This window comes from Trichoplax adhaerens, genomic scaffold (assembly GCF_000150275.1).
Source record: "Trichoplax adhaerens TRIADscaffold_1 genomic scaffold, whole genome shotgun sequence".
NCBI classification, from domain to species: Eukaryota; Metazoa; Placozoa; class Uniplacotomia; order Trichoplacea; family Trichoplacidae; genus Trichoplax; species Trichoplax adhaerens.
The window spans coordinates 11,210,734-11,233,265 of record NW_002060943.1 but is presented as its reverse complement, the minus strand read 5'-3'; the positions used below and the strand labels follow the sequence as shown (position 1 = coordinate 11,233,265).

The following is a 22,532-nucleotide window of genomic DNA, read 5'->3' as shown; positions in this document are numbered from 1 at the left end:
CAGTTATCGTTTTGATCTAGGCATAGGATATTTCGCCGCCTTAATATGAATTTAATTAATTTATCCAATTATTTAGTTCTAAAAGCAAAAGTTAGAATGTCTATCGAAATCAGTATTAAATTCTCTTAGTGATGCTTTCCTTATCGTATTATACTATTACTAGCACAAAGAGATAGTAAATCATAATTACTGGTATTAATCAACGTGCTTGATATTTAACGAACTCAAAAAGTTTAGTAGCACCAAATTCCACTCAGAAAAATAATAATTAATAGCTATTGATTATGTTAAAAACAAGGGTCCGTTGTTCTCATTAACAATGGTCACTTCATTTAAAAATGCAAAAATTCAATTATTACATATTATGTTATTTGATTATATAAGGTTCTGGTGATGGTAAATAAAGTTAAATAAAATTCGAAGATGCATATGCAAATTAATACTAACCGTAAGTTATGATTAAATACTATTACTCTAATTTATTTTTATATCTTATTAAATAGCATGATAGTTTCACTCGGTGTTGCCTTGCACTAGACCTTATTAACATTAGTCAGTATAAATTATATATTTAACTTTAGTTAAGAAAATAAAAAATTTGCTTATTTCTCGAATACAATAACGAAAGCGTTATTTATGGTTCATATGTAACTATCTAACATTCTCATATATATATGAGTATACGTACTATACTTCTGTTAATGTAATATTGATAAGGGAAAAAATTTGATCTTTCAAAAATACGACATATAGTTTCATATTTGTTATTATCTAGGTTACATGGATAGCAAATTTTTTAATAGTGATTGTTTCTAGCAACGAAGATAAAAGATTATCAAATCAAAATGTATCGTTGCTGTCATTAAAGAGAAGAAATTTATATCTAGAATATACATATATAAAGATCTTTATATTGTAACTTCAATGTACTGCTATTTTGACGCCTTGGTATTGATACAGCAGACTGAATATACCATTTGTTCCTCTATAGTGATTATTTAAAAACTTTTTATCTTACTTTCATACTGCGATGTGGTAAGAAATAATACGGATGTAGTAAATAATTTTTCTCTCTACTCAGACATTATTGAAATAATTTACGTAATAGACCGAAGGATTTCAAATTATTGTTTCTAATTAACTATCAAAAAATGCTAGTTCAATTGTATCAAGTTTTAATTGATAGATTTTGAAGATAAGATAGTTATAATCAATTAAAAGAATTCAATATGCATAATACATCTTTATTTCAAAATATAAACGTGTTATTCAATGTTGTTGGATTAACAATAAAAGGTACAATGTTTTGAATCCAGCTTCAAATTTTTTTATTAATAATAAATTATAATAACTTGAAATTAAGAAATTAAGATTTACGAATAAAGTAAATTTGTTTTGGTAAAATGTAAGCGTATTCATCAAACTTTGGCATGTTACAAATAGTATAAATTTTCGCTTTTATGCTATACTTTAGTATATTTTTCTGCATTACTGGAACCATTCACGTAATGTCTATAAAATAAGCAAAGTTTATTTCGATTAGATAGATTTAAATTAGAATTTACGAAGCCTATAGGATTTGTATGATACTTAATATATTAATTTTTGATTAAATAGCTAAAGATGACATCAAGAAAAGCTACAATACTAACAGGCTTGATTTTCTGAGAAAAAATTGCTATATATTGAAAAAATTTATGAATTTTATATTACTTGTATCGCATTTTATATAAATTTTTAATTAATGAGCCGGAAAATAAGATCAAGAATGACTACAATACTAATAGGTATGACCTTCTGAGAAGAAAATTGCCACATAAATGACAGTAACAACAACTGTAGCGATAGTAATAATTAATACTCTGCTAGAAATTATAATAAGCAGTTATGTTGCATCTTGAATACTGCTGTTAGTGTTATGATACTAGCAGTAATGTTATTGATGTGATCAAGTTTAAATACCAAAGTGTCCATGTCAGATAGAAATGAGAGAATCAGTAAAGTACTAATGTAAACATAAGTCGCTATTATATCATAAAATTTTAGACAAATAAAAATCCACAGAAGAATTGTACGCGACATAATTGAATTTCATAAGTTAAATAAAACATTTCGATGTAACGGTGGGTAAGGTTGAAATTCCAAATTACTAAATGCAAATTAATTTCATTTAAACTGAAAATGCGATTGTATAATAAATAAGAAGTGAATTGATATGTTTATATTTCAACATAATTGATTAGACAAGGTAATCTAGAGTAATTTTTAGATATTATGTACTCTTATAGCGATACGAACAGAACATCTTGAGTATTGACAAAGATTTCTGAGAGCTAATAAAATATAAATCAATAGTTTGTGGCAGAAGTCGATGGGAATGTAACGGAGGCCTGATGTATACGTAAGGTCTCAATTTGATTTGTTTGTATCGAAGAAGATGAAATTTAAACGTAGTAAAACACCTAGTTTGATATGCAATTAAAATTAGGTTTAATAAATACCGATACTCGGTATAACATGTGATAGAATACGAATATGCATGCTTTAGAATGCCTTATATGAGTTTTATATGGTTGCCTTTAAGATAGATAAGGGAACAAGTTATAATATGTAATTTAAACAGTAAAGAAATGACATATTTGCTGCAAGATAGTGAGCTAATACTCCTGATATGGTATTGATAAATCCCGGATGAGGTTTTTAAATAAGATTGAGGCTAATTTATGGAAAGATCTATGGATAAGAGTGATCCAATGTTACTTTTAACTGAACAATTAGTAAACAGTAATAAAAAAATTGACTGACATGATTAATAACGATTCAACTAGAATAATTCGGCTAACGCCTTATTAAATTAGATTTAAGTCGCGTTGCTATCACATTCTTTGTAGTTCTTGTAGGTTTATGGTTAGATCTTACCATGATTTTGTATTAAACTTCAAGGCTATGAAATTTTATTGATTGTTGTTGGCGGGATATTGTTATATCTTTTATTTAGTCTGATAATAATAATGATTTACTCGAGACTTTTCTTACTTTCACTTTAAAAATGAGACTTTAATTAAAAATATACTGTTGTCGGTAAGACAAATAAAATGGTAATAAGAATCGATGCTAATGGAAACTTTGATGTTTTTCACCCTAGAAATTTTCATTTCTAATGATACGTGCCGAATTTAAGTATTTAATTAATTATTTAATTGTATCTCAGTAACTGAACTGCGTATCCGGGCACATATTTTTATTCATACATAGTCTACTTCCGGGATCTTCATTACCTTCTCCAAGATGCTCGTTGCTGGTGATAATAGTTTTCATTTGAAAAGGCTTGAATGTAACAAAATTAGTTTAAAATTGATATACCGGTATCTATCTCCTATCAATATTTTACCAGTATCTACAACGATTTTCTAATAGAATCATAAAGTTCGAAATACCTGAAAAATAAAGATCGTCTACCTGGTAGAGGTAGATATTTAGACCAAACATAAAAATCGTATTAAAAATATTGCTTCCTATAATAACTTTTATTAATTACCCTCAGTAATATTTCGCTGGTAATTGTTACCGTAAGGGTCATTTCCATCATTATTAATTAAATTTTATTTGTTGCTATAAAATTTTTAGTCGATTTTTCTCAACCTGCATTTCCCTTTCTTAATTATTGTGATCGATCATTTCTACTATAACAACAGGCATTATTGAAGAAAGACAGCGTTGTTTTAATTTCCAAAAGTAAATAATAAGGCCGCAAGACCATAAGTACACATTGAGATAATTGAATGGATAACATGCAATATTATTTACGATGCATGTTATTTCCTTACTATCAAGCGTATAATTAATATTTCCTGTAGCAAACTAAGACAACTTTTAATACTTCGTATAATTATAATAAGAAGCAGCAATGCCTTCGATTTATGGCAAGACTAACAATTTTAGCTGAATGAATAGAAATAATAAACTTTATCTTGATATTGGAAGAAGCGAGCTTATTGTGTAGTTTCTTGTATGGTAAATAAATACCCGCAGGATGTTTATTAAATACCAGCATAATTTATTCCTCACATTGCACTAGTAAATGTATCTTGTAACATAGCAATTGGATCGTTAATCTTAGAAATACTACATCTCTTCAATCTATATGGGCTTATCAAATACTATTCCATTACAGCTTTTTACTTTAAAATTTATATTCAACATTAATATAAAGCAAGCTGACCGAATTTGTACCGATGATAATCCTCTCAAATAAATAATCAATTTAATTTTAACCTAGGCTATATGGTAGATAAGATACTACTAATGTAGCCAACCTAAAGTAAAAGACTTTAGACAAAGAAGGTATCAAAAAATTAGTTTAATAAATAAGAATTAGAAATAACTATTTTCTAAGCTTACCGAGTGAGTCTAGTTGCTTACAGTTTCATTATTATATAATGTTAGATTTTAGCGATGATTGAATTAGAAATGAAATAGTATGAGCTAGCAGTTAGAGTTGATCGGTGACAATCAAGCTATGCAGAACTATAACTTGAATGTTTTTCGCGTAAAAGTTTTGGGGGATAGCAGCTAGGTATTTATAAAGAGTCAATAATTGTAAATATGAATTAGTATCACCAGATCTGCGCGTTAATCAATACAGCAGTGGAACTCATTTCCTTTTTGGCCCTATTTTTGCTGAGAAATACGCTAAAAATTAATATAAATTTAGATTTCTAATGTGAATGTGTAAATTCTTCATGCTCGAAAATGGTATCTATTTTCGTTTTTGATAGATAAATGCTTGCGTATTGCTAGTCTAGATTTTTAAATTTAATGTTTCTCTTATTAGGGTTGTTTCGGTATACCTGCTATTTAGATACGGATTAATGATGAAGTTTAAATATGCTTTTATTATACTAATCTGTGGTTACATACTATACATTTCTCCATTTGAAAATTACAGGTAATGTCTATATTGCAGGCAATGCATTAACCCTAAATTGTTGACATGTATTAAAAGGCTATGGAAGGCAAAAATCATATACTAAAAGATATTACCTTGCGATTTTACTAATTTTCCTTAAGCTAAATTACAACAGTATAGTAGTCCTATCCTTGTTCTATGCGTACATTAGTGTATGTTACTGCAAGTAGTATATACTCACAACAAATAAATGCTTGCAAACAACACCTGTCTCCGATTCGACATACACCATTTAGTTGTAAATTTTTCTATTAGAATTACTGGTTATTTTTACATCGTTCAGTCGTAATTAGACAACTACCGTTAAAATTAATCTTCACAGTAGATCCTTCATGTTATTTTGCAGCTTTTGGTAAATAACTGATATAATTACTATTGAATCACATAATTCTTAGCTATGATTGATCTAAAATATCTATCATTTTATTTCATCGATGACAATGAATAGAAAACTAAGTACATATCATCCTGTATATGTGTAATTTCTATCAAGACAGATTATGAAATAGTAATAGATAATAATTAAATTACTTACGTAAGATATTGATAAGCACTATCCGATTGATACATACGCGATAGTGCAAGCACGTTAAAAATTGTATCGATTAAATTGGCAAAAATATGTCATTACAGAATATTAAATAAATTATAATTCATCATGTTTGGAAATGGATACAGTTATAAGTTTGAGGTTAGCTTTAAATTTTCCCTGAGCGTGTTGTACTATAATAAAATACGATAATAAAAAATGTTAGCTTTTATTATTAAGTGATTGAATATTTATCGTAAGTTGCGTATGTATTATTGGCGAAAGTTGTAGTTCATTCACGAACTCTAGATTTGGTAACATACCTACAGAATCCGTAACTGCGTAAGTGTTCGACTCGAGTTTAGCATCTTTATCCTAGAGAGAGGTTTTAGATTTAGTAATATTTCGCGGATTCTTAATTCGTTTGGGTAATTGAGATGTTAACAAGTAGTTCAGAGTATGCTTTTAGACAGAATAGATTAGATTTATAATTGAAGTACTTGTAAAAATTCTCCCTATAATGCACTTTCTAAACGAAATTTAGATTGTTGATTATGAGTATTAAGGTGACCTTAGTTGGGCACTTTGATTGTATTGCAACTATAATACATATTACATGGAGTCAAACTTACATATACTTCAACATTAGAAATTTTTCCCCCTTTCACCTTTAGTTGAAAGCTCATGAACACAAGGTAAGAATCTTTATCCGGTCTAACGAAGTTAAGAATGAATTAATAACTTGAAATTGATTAAAATTGTAACGCTTACATGATTGATATCATTATACGCATGTAAAACTGGTTATTTACGAATGGATTTCTTTGGCTACTACGGTACTATTGCTAACAGACTAGTAATAAAGGACATTTTATGAGATAAATCAGCTCGAAATAGTGATAAGCACAATAAGTCGTTCTAGCTTGCTACTGAACCTGGTTACTATGCAGGTATATTTGCCGTCTTTCTCGCGAGATACTTTCATAACCCAGTTCTATAACATAATAAAATATTTCATTTTTATTAAAGAAAGATAATGCATGTTCGATATCATTAACTATTCTGGTATCGTCATACAAGTAGTTTAAGATAGACTGCTTTATACAGAATAGAATAATCTACATGTCAATATATTAATCTATGCAAGCTGTTGATATTAAAGCAGTATTACCTCATTAGTCCCTCCAACTACTGCAAAAGTAAATTGGCACTGGATTGATTCCTAATTATGAAATACATTGAAAATTAGAGATATTATTTAACGAAGAATATCAGAATTGAGAATAAGGCATTTCAATGAATTATAAGAAGATAAATGGATACTTTTGGCATATCGTATTCATGCTACATTGAGACGACGGTATAACTCACTTATAGTAGATTATACTGTATTGCAATGATTCTACAGCATTCAGTGATAGCACTTGTGGTTGATTGCTTTGCAACATACTAGCAGATGAATTAAAAAAGCACATAGAATTGTCTAGTGGTCCACAGGAGGTTTCACTCGCAGGCTTATTAGCATGATATGCGGCTGATATTCAATATTACTATGAAGGTTTTGACTGAATATGGAAGACTTTATGATTAGAACGTTGTTGTACTGTAAGGTATATAATGTATGTATTTGCATTGATCGATGTTACAGATTCTGTCTTTGAATTAATTCAAGACAACATACACAGGTTGGAGTGAGATTTAAGGAGCGATTATTAGTCTAGTAACAAATTCTGCTAGGGGTCTTGACGAGTAGTCTTCATATTAAGAGAGTAGCGAATCTTAATTGGATTAGCACAATATACGTTGTCTATCGATAATGTTGATCTAAAGCAGTCTTAAATGTTGAATTGAATCCTAAAAAAAGCTAACCTAACCTAGGTTCGTTTATTGTATCGTCGCTACAGGCGTTATTTATGGGAATTGTAATGGATGGATTTTGCAACTTCTTGCAAATAATATAAGAACACCGTTTCATGATACCACTCATCATCTATAATTCGATTAAATACAGCGACTATTGTACATGACATGGTGCTTTACTTTATTATTACTAGGATACACTTTCAATACATGCTACCAGTATAATTAGCTGAAATTGGTACATGGATCTATTTGCATACGAGTCCATTTTAGGGTGGAGTATGTAAAGTACACAATTGATCTGGAAAAGTAAATGATAGCTGCTGTGTTGCTCTGTGCTGTCTATCAATCAACATGTCCATAGGTTTGTCGTGTATTTTACTTTCTGACTGAGTCTAGATTGAGTGTTGGTGCTGTAATGACATGTAGAAGTATTTTGGACTGCGTCAAGGCTTGCAGTAAAGCCTAACGAATATAGTCTATTGGCACATTGATGTTCAATATTGCTTGGCTGGAAAGAAAGTTAGTCAGTTCCAAGTTATGATCTACAGTAAAATCGTCATTAAGCGAGGTAGATATGAACTAGTAGCATCATCCATGGTACCATGGTTACCAGCCATAGCTGCAGCCTGCAAGCAAGAGTTTTGAAATCAGTGTCAAATTGGTTTCCTCTCCAGTACTTACCAATTTAGTGACCACTGTTGTTGACTGGCCGTTTGGCTTTGCATCAAATGATTTCATTTCATGAGATTGACTTAAGCAGTGAATTGGTAGGTGAAGAAATAATAGAACAAGCAAGGGCAGATATTTCATCGCAGCCATTTTGATCAATTGACGTTTGCTGCAGCAAAATCGATTGAAATCACTTGTGGTTGGCCCAGGACGAGTGTGTGGAAGAAGTTGTAGCGAGTGTGGCGTCACGTCCGTTTGTTACTGACGTTACTGACACTAGACAGGTGCAGTAGAACAATTGAACGCACGACTTTCTCACTCTGACGTCCAGTACGGTGGTACAGTACGTCGACTACTCACCCCACACTAGTGACACTACACCGTCAACGACCTCGCTATGCTCACTTGCAATGGCTTCATGCTACGTTTTTACTGAATGATCGTCCAAATTTGCCTGTCTCTATGGCCAGTAAACTAGTATCAATGTTGTCTATGTGGTGTGTACTTTTCTATATTATTGATACGTCTGCTCTCTTCAAAATTTTTCAACTTAGTCTACGAAAGTAGTATAGCTTTCGGAAAATGTAGTGAGTTGTGCTTTGCATTTGGTATTTTGGTCACAGCGAGGGAAAGTGTAGAGATGGATGGAGTGACTGGTGCTTCTTCTATGAATTGATGGTTGATGATGTCATTCACCGCATCGCCGTGTCATCGATACGTGACAGATGTACACTGTACAGTACAGTATGTCCAGAGTGACTACAGTACTGTACAGTGTACAGTACAGTACTGTACACTGTACAGTACTGTGTTACAGTCGGTGAGTTGTGCTTTGCATTTGGTATTTTGGTCACAGCGAGCGAAAGTGTAGAGATGGATGGATGGAGTGACTGGTGCTTCTTGTATGAATTGATGGATGGTTGATAATGTTATTCACCAGCGGTGTCATCGATACGTGACACGGTGACAGATATACTGCACTGTCCACTCAGTACAGTTCTTGTAGTTGACTACAGTCGGAAAATATAGTGAGTTGCGCTCGGCATTCGATATTTTGGTCACAGCGAGCGAAAGTGTAGAGATGGATGGACGGAGTGACTGGTGCTTCTTGTATGAATTGATGGATGGTTGATGATGTCATTCACCAGCGGTGTCATCGATACGTGTGACACGGTGACAGATATACTGCACTGTCCACTCAGTACAGTTCTTGTAGTTGACTACAGTCGGAAAATATAGTGAGTTGCGCTCTGCATTCGATATTTTGGTCACAGCGAGCGAAAGTGTAGAAATGGATGGACGGAGTGACTGGTGCTTCTTGTATGAATTGATGGATGGTTGATGATGTCATTCACCAGCGGTGTCATCGATACGTGTGACACGGTGACAGATATACTGCACTGTCCACTCAGTACAGTTCTTGTAGTTGACTACAGTCGGAAAATATAGTGAGTTGCGCTCTGCATTCGATATTTTGGTCACAGCGAGCGAAAGTGTAGAGATGGATGGACGGAGTGACTGGTGCTTCTTGTATGAATTGATGGATGGTTGATGATGTCATTCACCAGCGGTGTCATCGATACGTGTGACACGGTGACAGATATACTGCACTGTCCACTCAGTACAGTTCTTGTAGTTGACTACACTACAGTAGTCACTCCGGACATACAGTACAGTACAGTACTGTACATTGTACAATAGTAAGCAACAAGAAAGTCCTGTTCTGTACGTACTGCAGTCCGTATCAATGATCAGAAAATCTTAAAATAGAAACATTACAATAATGACATGATGGTAAAATCGGGTCACCCCCGTCCCGTGTCAATGTTGTTTTTCATACATGACGATTGTTGACGGGGAAGAGTGAGTGGAATGGCATAGCACCCGTATCGTACAGTAGATAATATGGTATAGTGGGTACAGTACGGGGGGAGATAAATAAGATCTCCAATGCTTTGGCCTGGTCAGATTGCACACTGGAAGTTGGATATCGCCATTGCTACATCACGACCGGAATCTTGGAGAAAATATCCTTGCACTTTTTAAAAATTAAGCCATTCCTTTGCCATAGACAACTTTGAAGAAATAGAAATTGGACATGTTTAAGGCTTCTTGGCGTCCACAAAAACTACGAGTAAACCTTAGATTGGTTATTAACCGACTCAAGTTATTGGAAAAGAAAAAAAGTAAGTAATCCACTGGATAATCAATCACCTACTCTACTACAACTTGACCCACAATGACTACAAATGCTGCATCCACTGTTAATGCTCAACTTCTTCATCTTGGATAACTTATATCACAGTCCCTCCCTCAATCAATAATATTCTCCTTCCATTTTGCCATGAAATGACTGTAGCCTCTCTTTGCATTGATGGAATAACATAAATTTGAGATCAATTCAACCATTGCAATGACTCCATCCAAGAAAACCTATCCACTTGTACGCAGTTAGACAAACTAAAATGGAGCGTAGTTAGCGTTCAACACTGATTTGTCTTACAGTATCTCCACATCAATCTTAAATCTTGTAATACAACATACTGTACAGTACTTGAGCTTGAAGTGACTACTTCCATATTGGCTTATAGGTAAAGTACTTCCAATCGATTTGATTGCAGGTGTTTACTTTCTTGTTAGCAGACTCTACAGTAGCTTATCTCAATACTGAAATGCACAATGCAACATCCATATTACTATTTCAAGAGGACTTGCTGTAATATGAACTAATCATCATGCAAGGGGATACCTGGATCAGACTCAATAGTTCACTAACACCAATAGGCAAGAGTGTTTAATCGGAAATCAAATCATCTGTGCTTTACTACAAATTCACAAATGATCACCATTTATACACATAGAATGACAATTGCCATACCAGTATAACCAATATCCTCCTGCATAAATATTGCTACTTACACACTAATATTGGACATCAATGTTTTCCACCTTGCCAAGTTCTCTTGCTACACTGTACAAAATTGATGATAGACAGGTTTAGATTAGCATTCTGGCCTATTTGTAAATGATATAGTCTAAAAATTGACTGGATCTGTCTAATGCACTTGATCCAATGTTTTTTTGACTTGGATGGAGCTAACATTACATTGTTTTGTCATGCTTTCAATACTTGCTGACTACAGTGTTACAGAATTTACTGGTTTAGGGTAAAGCGCTGATGTAGTTGTATATCTGTACTGTAAATAACTAGTGAAAATAGATGTGATTTACTTCAAATTTACCTACATTGGTCATAGTTCTGCAATGACGTATACAGTATAGTCGTGTACGCTTGATATACAGGTACGTAGACAGTTCTGTTTCAGTTCATAAATTTTACTGTCTTACCATCCGTCAACTCTTGTTTTCATTCAACTTGAAAAGAATATAGTTAGATAGGTATAATAAAACAGTTCATCTAATCCTATTAACCTAGATTAGTTATTCTTGAAAATTAGTTATAGGATAATGCACGTCGCGTAAATTCATATCGGTTACCAGTCTTTAAATTGGGGACCTCAACTAAATCAGTCGTTTCTGTAACCTCAGAATATGTACCATGGAAGCTGATATTCTATATCATGCGCCATTTTAAAATACGCCATACGCGTATGTTGTTTTATATGTTGCAATATTTCTAAGCCTTTAACCGACTAGAGTTTGTTATCGAGTTAGTACTTTCTTTGCTGTACGGGTATGTAGTGACAGTACTTTTAATGTTATGCACTTATATAGTGAGTTACCTAAGAATATCGAGTACATTCACACAGTAGGATTGTGTTGTACCGTGTGGCTAGCAAATCAATGATCGTACTTTAGGATTTGGTTTCTTGCAGTTAATCATATAATTCAATGCATTTTCTTTTCCGATTCGTAAAATGATATACCAGTCGTAAATTTAGCTAAAATTACCTCACAGATTGTCTACCGATGCACACGCCCAGTTTTTTTTCCTGTGTTACTGCTCGATTTTTATTCATGCTTTTGTGATATTACAATATTTGCTTCGTACGATTTACTTGATCTAATTTTTTGGTGCTATTTCAGCTGAAATGGCTCAGAAATCCCGCAAAGAAATAGCCGATTACCTGATTAATGCAAAGTATGAAAGAGCCAGAATTCGCGTAAGTAAATTAGCTTTACATGATTCTTCGTTTAATACTACTTTACATTATAGCAGCATGTATCTACTCTACTTTATCTTGTCACAAGATATTGGATAACTTAAAAATGTAAGTTCACTATAAACAGTTGCATTAATTATACGCATGTCCTCTACACTATGCCCAAGCATGTCAAAATAGGCCAAATTTAGTAAATACATCCAAATTAGAAGAGTAACTAAGTTAATTGAAATGGATTTGAATTCATATCCCTTTTGGATTAATTTATCTATGATTGAAATTTATACTATTTACATTAGAATTGATATTGTAAGTTTAACATTGTTGTACTATTGAATCTGATTTGATTTATTTTGCTTACAGGTCGAACATATCATCCGAGAAGATTATTTAGTTGAGGCTATGGAGTTGGTTGAATTATACTGTGACCTTCTACTAGCAAGATTTGGTCTTTTAGAGAGCATGAAGTAGGAACGGATAGATTTTGAGTTGTCTCTATACCATACCTGCTTTTTGATAAATTTTAGTAGAGAAGATGAAGTTTATAACGTTTTCGCTTTATGTAATTACATCGTGTTACTATTACATTGGTTAAAAAGTGTCAAGATGTAGAAAAGTTCTTGTTACGGAAATCGCTTGACGCATTTGTCTGCTGTGATCTTCTTGTTTGCAGTGGTCTAAATTTGACCAACAAATTGATTTTAATGTTACTGTAGATCAGATCACTTGAAAAAATCAAAATACTCGACAACAATACACAGCACTATTATATTTAATTGTATCGCACTTAAAATTTTATTTCTATATTGTGCATTAACATATTTGTATCAAATTTTCAAGCTTTATTTACGAATTTTTTCAAAACTTGTCTTTAGGCACTGTGATGAGGGGTTATTAACTGCCGTTTGCTCTTTAATTTGGGCTTCTCCTCGCTTAGCATCTGACGTTGCTGAGCTGCGAGTTGTAAGTTTTTATTGATATATTGTGTGTGCTACGAACGTAAATCTCGTATTTATATTTGTTACTTTATGCCTATGAATAGAAAATAGCATCACTCCATTCACATCCTTGTTATACGTATTTAAGGCTAAAAACTGAACTTGACATATTGTATCGTTATAGGTTAGTGAATTATTAGGTATCAAGTTTGGTAAGAAATTTGCGGAAGATGCTAGGGCAAATGCGGATAGTTACGTTAATGAACATGTTAGTACGGATGCATGTCTTAACTGTTGTATTTACTTACATAGATTGGGTTAAGAATACTGTACATTACACTATGCTGTGACTAAAAATTGTACATTGTATACGGATGTTTTCTATATTGTTAGTGAATTTTTGACGGTAGTGATAATAATATTACATTATCTCCAATTAATTACGCAGCTAATACAAAGATTAAGCCCTCATGGTCCTCCAGCAGTGCTTGTTGAACAATATATTGTGGAAATTGCAAGATCTCACAACGTTGCTTACGAGCCTGACCCTGCTGTCTTAGCGGTAATTTCATTATTATTATTATGAATAGTTGCTTTGAAAATATTCATGTTTATGTTGCAAATTTGCGTCAGGACCCATATTGACGCTATGTCTTATACGCTTAAATTTTCTACAATGTATATCACTAGTTGTTATTACAAATCTATGTTTCGAACTTTTTAGAAGTTAATTTAACTTCTATTACTTTAAAAATTTATATAACAAAACATTGATTTAATGATAGGGTGCGGGAATTCCCACTGTTGACGATTTAATGTCAAAATTGCCATCGACCAATGAGGATAATGACCATAAGCCCAATGGTGGCGGTGGCGGTGGAGGAGGCCATGCTTTACCACCCCAAATGAATACGCCAGTAATGCCACAACCACCAGTTCTTCAGCCTCAGGCTCATCAAGCACAGTATCCATCACAGCCACCGTATCCAACGCATCAGAATGATATGGTTTACCCACCAGCGGTAGTGATCTGCTTTAAATTTTATAGTAGTTTTGGTAGCAAGTTAGGATTGTGATCCGGTTTAAAAATAATGGCATTGTTTAAACTTTGAAATACCTTCTTAAAATTTAGGGCACTAATAATGCTCCTGGATTCTTTCCTGGACCCGCTAATTATAATAACGTAGCTGCTCCGGCAGATGTAAGGGCCAAATTTTTAGACACCTCAAATCTGTTATTTATCATCACTGAGTTTTTTGTAAATATAGATTTACGATAAACTCCACTGTATATTCTGCACACATGCTGAAATAGTTATTACTAGTAAAATTTATGTAGACAATAACAACAGATCTTAAATTTGTTATTAATTGAAGCATAATTTTTGATTTAGCGACCTCCTAGTTATGAAGATCCTAGGAAACATGCAAGTAAGGGAAAAGTTCATATCTTTCATTAATCGATGGAATTTTTTATATTATTTTGTACAGGTAAAGATCTTCTTAACAGTTCTATTCTCTATACAGCTCTGCCAAATGTACCAATGCATCCTGAAAATAATAACATGCCTGACTTGCCGTCTGTACCTAACGGCAGTTTACCTACCGCTCCATCAACAAAACCTGGAAATTCTAATGTTGGACAGAACAGTGCTGGAGGAGATGATGTCGATTTTGATGATCTTACCCGAAGATTTGAAGAGCTGAAGAAGAAAAAGTAACGCATTGTTGATATATACATGCATGTATCTCCCAACAGACTACTAATATCACGATCGTTTGTTTCTGCCTCATGAAACTAGTTTTGATATATACTTTCTCTTTGAGCATATTGGGTTAGAACATTATTTACTTCATTTGTAATTAATTATTAATAATTATTGCTGTGGAACATTCTAAATCGTTGCATAAATGATATTGAAATATTGTGTATAGTCATTAACGAGTAGTATATGCTGATGCGATGTGGAAACTTCAAAACTGTACAGGTCCATAAAACGAGTGTAAATCAATAGAGATCAATAGTATGATAGCTATGATGGCGCATAAGCAAAATTGCTGCTAATGGTTCTTCTATATTAGCCTTTCATCCATAATTGTAATTTGCTCTTAGCTTAGAAAATCAATGTCGTAATTATTACTGTTATCTTAGAAAGAATTCCTTTAATGTTATTTAAATATATCAAGCAAGTATGGGTGTACCAACAGAGTTTTGTATTTACCATCTGGAATAATCAAAGATTGCTATTAAGTTGTAATTAGAGTTATCATTTCGAATAATTCTATAAAAATTAATAATAGTTCATGTACTTCATGGTAATATACTTGCATTTTTAGATGGATTATAATAAATAACAGATGTGGTTCTGTATTGCAATACATTCTTACTCAATGAAAGTATCAAGGAATGGATATATTTTCGTACCTAGTATAATAAATCAGTATTACTATATATATATATTTCAGCAGTGACAATCAGACGGATAGCGTTCAGTTAAATATAGTTAGTTAACATAACCATAATTTTTTCATCACAAAGCATGCAGTGTATTAAATATGAATTAGGGATTATCAAGAGTGAATCAACTTACAGGAGTTAATGGCTCCTATTTTGGATACAAATAAGTCAAGCAATTTTTCACCTGTACATATAACAAATGATGTGATATTTTCTACCATGAGTGAAAGGCGGTATTTATACGGAGATTATTAGGAGAAGATACTCGACGTGCACCAAAATTTATAGAAAAATTCTTATAGATAGATGGATGACGTGATATTAGTAAACGACAGGGTGATATTTCCTACCATATGCTATTGGGTTTGTAACGGATAATAGTCATGAAAGATGTAGAAAAATTAACATTTATTAAGGTAAGAAATTAGTTATTGCGGGTGCGTCTTGCAACAGATTTCATGATAGGAATTCGTACTAGTAACATTAAGTAGTCTATGGACTACATACATAATACCATACTGTAGATACATTTACATCACTATAATCCAAATACACATAAACTTACGACTGGTCATGGCTAATCAGTATATCTTGACTAATATCTTATTTCTGTAAAACCATGTCGTACATATTTTTACAGTTAATATGATACCAAATCTTAATAGCTACATAGAAAATTCTAAATAATAATAAATCCAAATATAACTCAATCATTTCTGCGTATGGTTAACATTGGATCTTTACACGCAAACATTAGTGAAATATTCATATTCGTATCATTGGATCGGTCTAATGTAATTATTACTTTATAAAATTTTGAAAGACTGCTGATTAGGATAGAATACTTAACAAGTGATTGTATTTTACACGAAAGAATATGAATTCAAGTAACGAAATTAAATAACAGCTGATTTCGAATATCGCTAAGAAATTTAAGCGTATTCAGGTGGTATGCACAATTATAGTAGTTTACAATAATAATAGAATTGCTGCTTATGCAAATACTCAAACTGTAAACCGTACAATGTTCGCTAAATTGTATAGCATACAGGGTGTTGTTTGTTAAGCTATACATCTTGCAGTAATTCGACTACAGGTTTTAAGAAAATGGATAATTTAACTTAAAATTATAATGCAAGCGTATATACTGTACGTATGAAATTGACTACTACACTAATTGCGATCCGAAGATATTATCCCATTTAATTACATATCGTGCTGTCATTTATAATAGATATCAAGTTATCAAAAAACATTGAAACTTTAAAATTAACTGCTAGAAAAATTAGCTCTTTAGTATAATCAGACGTGATCAAAAGAGGTCAGAAAACTATAGAATGTTTAAATTAGTTACGATAAGATAGATTTGCTATTTGATAAAATGCAACTACAAGGTTTTATAATGCGAACAATTTTGTATCGTAATAAAATATTGCTAGTATATAGGAAAGAAACTTACATACATACAATTAATGCTGTAAATAGCTATCATATTAATTACAAAATAAGGTTTTAGGAAAGAATAAATAATAATCACAGTTTCGCTTTCCTTCCATGATAGGTTAAATAAGCCACAGCTGCCAGAGCAAGTTCACATATGATGCCTAATGCGGGCCATAGTGGTGCTAGATTGCCTGTTAGAATCAATCAATCAATCAATAAATATGTAATTATTAATTTAGATATAAAAATTGTAATGTTCTACTTTTCTCGTCCATTGGTTTGTTTGTTTAAATAATTATCTCATGACTGCATTCTTGGATAGTTCCAAGATTTTGGATTGGTTAATTTTAATTAAGGTAGGGATGAAGGTAGCAGGAAATTTATCAGTACAAATCCGATCAGCTTTCAGCAAACTTTGTATTAACGATTAAAATTAAGTCTTCTATTCGAAATATAGTAGTCCCCTAGCATTTTGTGATTTGCATATATTTACCGATATATGCAAATATATCTACGGGTATATATAATAATACGAATTAATAACATTGTACTAGGGTATTATTAAGACTAGCCATGGCGTATTCCGATGTAATTATAATACTGTGTATTCTCTGAAAATGTACAATGTTACATTAGTAATACAAAGATAGAATTGATTCATTTTACTTACTCATGACTCGAATATCAACTGTCTCTGTATGATTGCCAGCTTCATTCATAAATATACAAGAATATAAGCTTCGATCCGTATAATTAAGATTGGCTAGAGATAATGTTGTAGTCATATTATATTGAGATGTTGAAACGTTATATGTTTTATTGGACAGTTCTACATTTCCCTTCCTCCATGTCAATGTTGGTAATGGATACGCTTGAATGCGACAAGTAATACTGGCGTTACTCCCTACAACTAGCCTTTGAAAGTCAGTTATTTCTCCAAGTTGAAGTGGTTTGACTGTAAATGAATCAAAGAAAGTTGACATGAAATCAAGTCATCAATAGTGTCATTGAAATAATCGTCGCTGGAATCCTTCTAACAATTTAGGTAGTGTTACATTGTTAATATTAGTTAAGGTAAAGAAGGATAAAATGAACTGTCTCGCTAATAAAGAGACTTGATAAGATCTTGTAGCTAAGGATATGATTTCACGATTGAAAAATCAGACAGTAATACTATAGAAAAAATTGTCAATATATGCTTACTTAATTAGTCATCATTTAACAACTGATACACGAGAGGGTGATATTAATTAGAAGTAGTATTTCTAAAATTTTTTAACCATTTTAGTTATCCTACTAGCACAAAAGAAATTTAAATCTAGTAATGCTTTTAATTTTTTTAACTTTCTAATTTTAAAATAAAGGTATTACTTTAAAACATCCATAGGATAATATAATAAAAATTAAGTGGTGCTATTATATGGTATTATTTACCTAAAATCGAAACAATGGTTGAGTAGGACACCTGTGATTGATCAGTAGCCCTACAAGTATACAGACCAGCATCAGTTATGTTGCTATTAGTTATGGTCAAATTGCTTGTAATAGCATCTCCATTTTCTTCTGTAGTTATAATCTCGTATTTTTGTGAAAAAGTGATTGGGACATTATTGCGTGTCCAAACAACGGTTAATCCACTGGTGTTCGAAGAAAAACTGCAAGATAGTGTTGCGTTGCCTCCGAAACTTGATAACGTATAATTTGTACTGCCCACCGGCTGGATTGCTATGAGAACATAGAAAAAAGAATATGAATTAACTTTTAACAATTTAGAAATTTAGCAATTGGTCAAACTTACAAAGATACCGATTTTTTTAGTGACAAAAAATTAATTATACAAACAGCACCAAATTCATTCAGACAGATCATAGTTGTGGTGTATTGATAGTTTCTGATTTTATGATTTACTCGTACCCTAAGGTGAGTGTAACTCGTATAGTTGTTCTAAGAGGCTAGGAATCATTTTTATTAATAGCATTGTGTATACTGTCAGAAGAGTATACGTAATTCAGTAATACGGTATAAAGTTGTAAAATTTAGCGATACAGCAGGACAGTATTCATTAGTGTAGTATATCATATCCAGGTATAAGAAAAATATACCGTGTAAGTAATTACTGAACGTTTACATTATATTGGGGAAAAAAATTCGGTAGATATACTTTATACTACGCTGTCTTCCATCTCAAATTCAATTGATGCATGGTGTGATAAATGACGATACGTATATGTAATTTATTCTCCAGTTGCTATTGCATACTTGGTAAAGACGTCATTCATGCAGAAGCATTGCACTGTACTGCCATGCATTGGATATTTTTACTGACTACAGCGCTATAGAGCTTCCTACTGGTTCAATTGGACACATAACAGAAGAGAAAATTTATTCTCCTTATTCATTTCAGTGCCGTTAGTTAACTACATGGGGAAGGAATGTTTAATAATAGCAAGTCATTCATAATCACTGGTAAATTATTGAGTTATTTATAGCTATGGAGCAAATCTGCATATTCTCTTTTTGATGTATTTGACTGTGAAGCGTGATCCAATTTTTGAACAAAAATTTATTACGTTAAAAAAGCCTTTGTTGTATTGCATTCAATGTACACAGTATAATATCGTCGTTGTCTAGGCATAGCCAATATTTTACAGCTCTGGAGAGTTGAATAGATTTACTATTCATTGATCCTTTTTATATTATACTGTATGCTCGTATTATGTGCATTTTCCACATGAAATAAAAAAATTTTTTCTCCAGGCTGCAGGGTAAGCCAACCGTAAATCATCCAGTATTGGTATACACTTACCAGTACAGTATAATTGTAATAATTAATAAATCGACTAAGTGAACCAGTAAATCATTGAGAAATGATATGAGTGTGTTCTATTGCGTCGATTTTACATAACGGGAATAGACAATCAATCAAAATACAAGAATCAGTAATGACTTCTGGACATTGTCATAGTCCACTAAATTAGGTAGCTATTATATTTATATTCGTCTCATTAGATAGTTCATTTTTAGTTATGTGTATAATTGTACATTTGTGGTACTTCTGACAGGAACTACTGAAACCCTAAAAAGAAAGAGTAGTTTCAGAAGTTCCTGCTTCTAATCTACTGTCGTCTGTTCGCTCGCATCATGAACTAAACTTACTGACTCGTGTGACGATTGGCATTATTATTCTAGTAATTCGGTTGATAGATAGATAGTTTATACTGGGGAGGGAGAAAGAAGTATCTATCGTGTAGGGATCGTCATGCTTGATACTTTATTATCTATCGTTTTTAACCATAAATTTTATACACTTTACAACAGTAGAGTATGCAGTATCCATCATTTCCATTAAGTGAAGTACTCGTCGCTTTATTACGCAACTCTACTACAAGATACTACGACATGCGATGACAGGATAACAAAAGCAATATAACAACAACTTTTACTTTTTGACTTGTATCTAAGACTTTTCACGTAGTAATCTGCTGGTGGTGTAGTTTTTATGCCGTGGAAAAAATCGCCAGGACGTATTTAAGCATGGATGAATGGTATAGTAATAATGTAATTAATAATAGGAATGTACCGCTCACTGATTTCCCTTTGTGTGTCACCATGTTGTTCTTGTTTATGTCATACTATAGGACTCCAATGGGGTATATTGAGAGAACAAGATGTCTGTTTTAGAGCATTTATTAACAGTATAGGCATATTGGTGTACTCGTATTATTCTATTCGATGGTGACCAGAGTAGGGATATGCTACTGTTTAATGGTAGTTAGACATTAATAATGATAAAGTAAAGAGAAGAAAAAAAAATTAGGAAAGTGCTTGACGATAATTATTCTAATAGTATTTGTATCTGATGCACAGACGTATGTAAAGATCATTTTATGGTAGAGGCCATTTCGACTTTTCATGCGATATCAATTTAAAGTAGAATTTCATACGTGATAGTATGATGATAATAGAGTAACGTTCGTCTACGTAAAGGTATAATAGAATCAGACGGTCGGGAATAATGGTGGCCACGGCCTTTTAATAAGATGGTGATTGCAGTATACCCATACAGTAAGCATTAATGACGATTCATGTACAGGATTAATAACGTCACTAACAAAGTAATCCGAAATATCATAGTGGACTGCGTATGCTAGTATCGACATTAAGATGAAGTGAGTAATAGTATCTGTGTATTTTGGATGAAAGGGACTTCAATGGAATAGCATTTAGCATGTATTACGCTACAATACTTCATAAGATAGAGTAGTATGGTAAAATAGAATTTCAAATTAGGCATTAAATCACGATGATGCATTTTAGCTATTAATATCCATTTCTATTACCTTAATTTTATTACAACATGACAGTAAAATTATCAAACTGTACCGACAGGTTCTTTTTAATCATACTATATTAATACGGCAACTGTAAGAGTTGTTCCAGAGGTGGAGTTCAGAGGCGTAATGAGATTGAGTATTTGTTGCAACAAGCAAAGAGCTATGGCGTACTCAATAATAAGGGGAAAAAATAGAAATATGATAACCGACTTGTTTCAATTAGACAATTACAATAACGGTGCGATTATACTTGTCGATGACGCTAACTAAAATAGCGATTTATCGTCCCATGTACTAATTGGAATCTACACTCTGTCGTCGTGTGGGTTATATGGGAAAAAGTAGTGGGATATTTTACAAGCTAGTCGACGTTCATAGCATTCATACTGTCTTGATAGACGACAATAAGTAGATTGCATTGCTTGAATGATCGTCTTCCATCAATTCAGGTTAATATGGCCAATACACATGGAGTAAAAACGATTCTCTACTCTACTACCCTATGGTATCATCTTTTGTATGAAAGGTGGTGTCTCTTTCTTCTTATACAGATGATAGTATAGCATATCAAAAGAATGAAAAGAAGACGTTGGTTCAGCCAGTTTGAGTGCATACTCAGCAACATCATTTTTCCGTAGTACTAAATTGGAATTTTATTTGTGCAATTTGACTTTCAAATCAAGCTTGGTAAAACATCTATTACTTCCATTATCCTATTCTAGTGGTAACACAAATTGGTCCACTAGTAAAAATTAAAAATGAATTGTGGATATCTCACTCTCAACTGACCTGACGCCGGCGATAGCATCATCCAAGCCGATAAGGCACAGACGTAAAAGACGATCGAAATACCGTTATTCATTTTTATCTAACGTATCTTGATTTGGATATGCAAACACAGGTGACGCAAGTGAGATTGACTTCGGACGTTATTTGCTGATAGTATAGAAAGTGTTCAACATTGGTGAGGATATCAATCTTGATTTTTTCCCTCCTTGATGGCGGTAGGATTGCTAGGTTATGAAGGGTTATAATACAGTACAGAGAGTTGACGTATAGGAAAAGAAATTTCCAAATAGCTAAACGCTTTATTATACTGTACTCTACTGCACTCGGATAATACAAATAGACTGGTGATGGACGTCGTCCGTACGGTACTTTCCACCCTTTTATCGATGCTTCAGGGCGGTCGTCACGCTTTAAAAG

General features: G+C 32.6%; 3 protein-coding genes across 3 annotated transcripts; 1 reads left to right on the top strand and 2 right to left on the bottom strand.

Moving 5' to 3' along the window:
* Window positions 1-5,615: 5,615 nt before the first annotated feature.
* TRIADDRAFT_52632 (uncharacterized protein) lies at window positions 5,616-8,180 on the bottom strand (the record flags this gene model as incomplete). The annotated part of the gene is made up of 6 exons (XM_002108265.1): window positions 5,616-5,692; window positions 5,822-5,873; window positions 6,131-6,212; window positions 6,434-6,492; window positions 6,670-6,720; window positions 8,043-8,180. The coding sequence occupies 6 exons, from the start codon at window positions 8,178-8,180 to the stop codon at window positions 5,616-5,618; spliced, it is 459 nt and encodes a 152-aa protein (XP_002108301.1).
* Window positions 8,181-12,082: 3,902 nt separating this feature from the next.
* TRIADDRAFT_52631 (uncharacterized protein) lies at window positions 12,083-14,812 on the top strand (the record flags this gene model as incomplete). Its single annotated transcript, XM_002108988.1, has 9 exons — window positions 12,083-12,154; window positions 12,518-12,621; window positions 13,030-13,117; window positions 13,277-13,360; window positions 13,541-13,654; window positions 13,878-14,114; window positions 14,225-14,293; window positions 14,486-14,522; window positions 14,583-14,812. The coding sequence occupies 9 exons, from the start codon at window positions 12,083-12,085 to the stop codon at window positions 14,810-14,812; spliced, it is 1,035 nt and encodes a 344-aa protein (XP_002109024.1).
* Window positions 14,813-17,082: 2,270 nt separating this feature from the next.
* Window positions 17,083-20,170, bottom strand: TRIADDRAFT_52630 (uncharacterized protein; the record flags this gene model as incomplete). Its single annotated transcript, XM_002108264.1, has 4 exons — window positions 17,083-17,183; window positions 17,663-17,947; window positions 18,427-18,717; window positions 20,149-20,170. The coding sequence occupies 4 exons, from the start codon at window positions 20,168-20,170 to the stop codon at window positions 17,083-17,085; spliced, it is 699 nt and encodes a 232-aa protein (XP_002108300.1).
* Window positions 20,171-22,532: the final 2,362 nt, after the last annotated feature.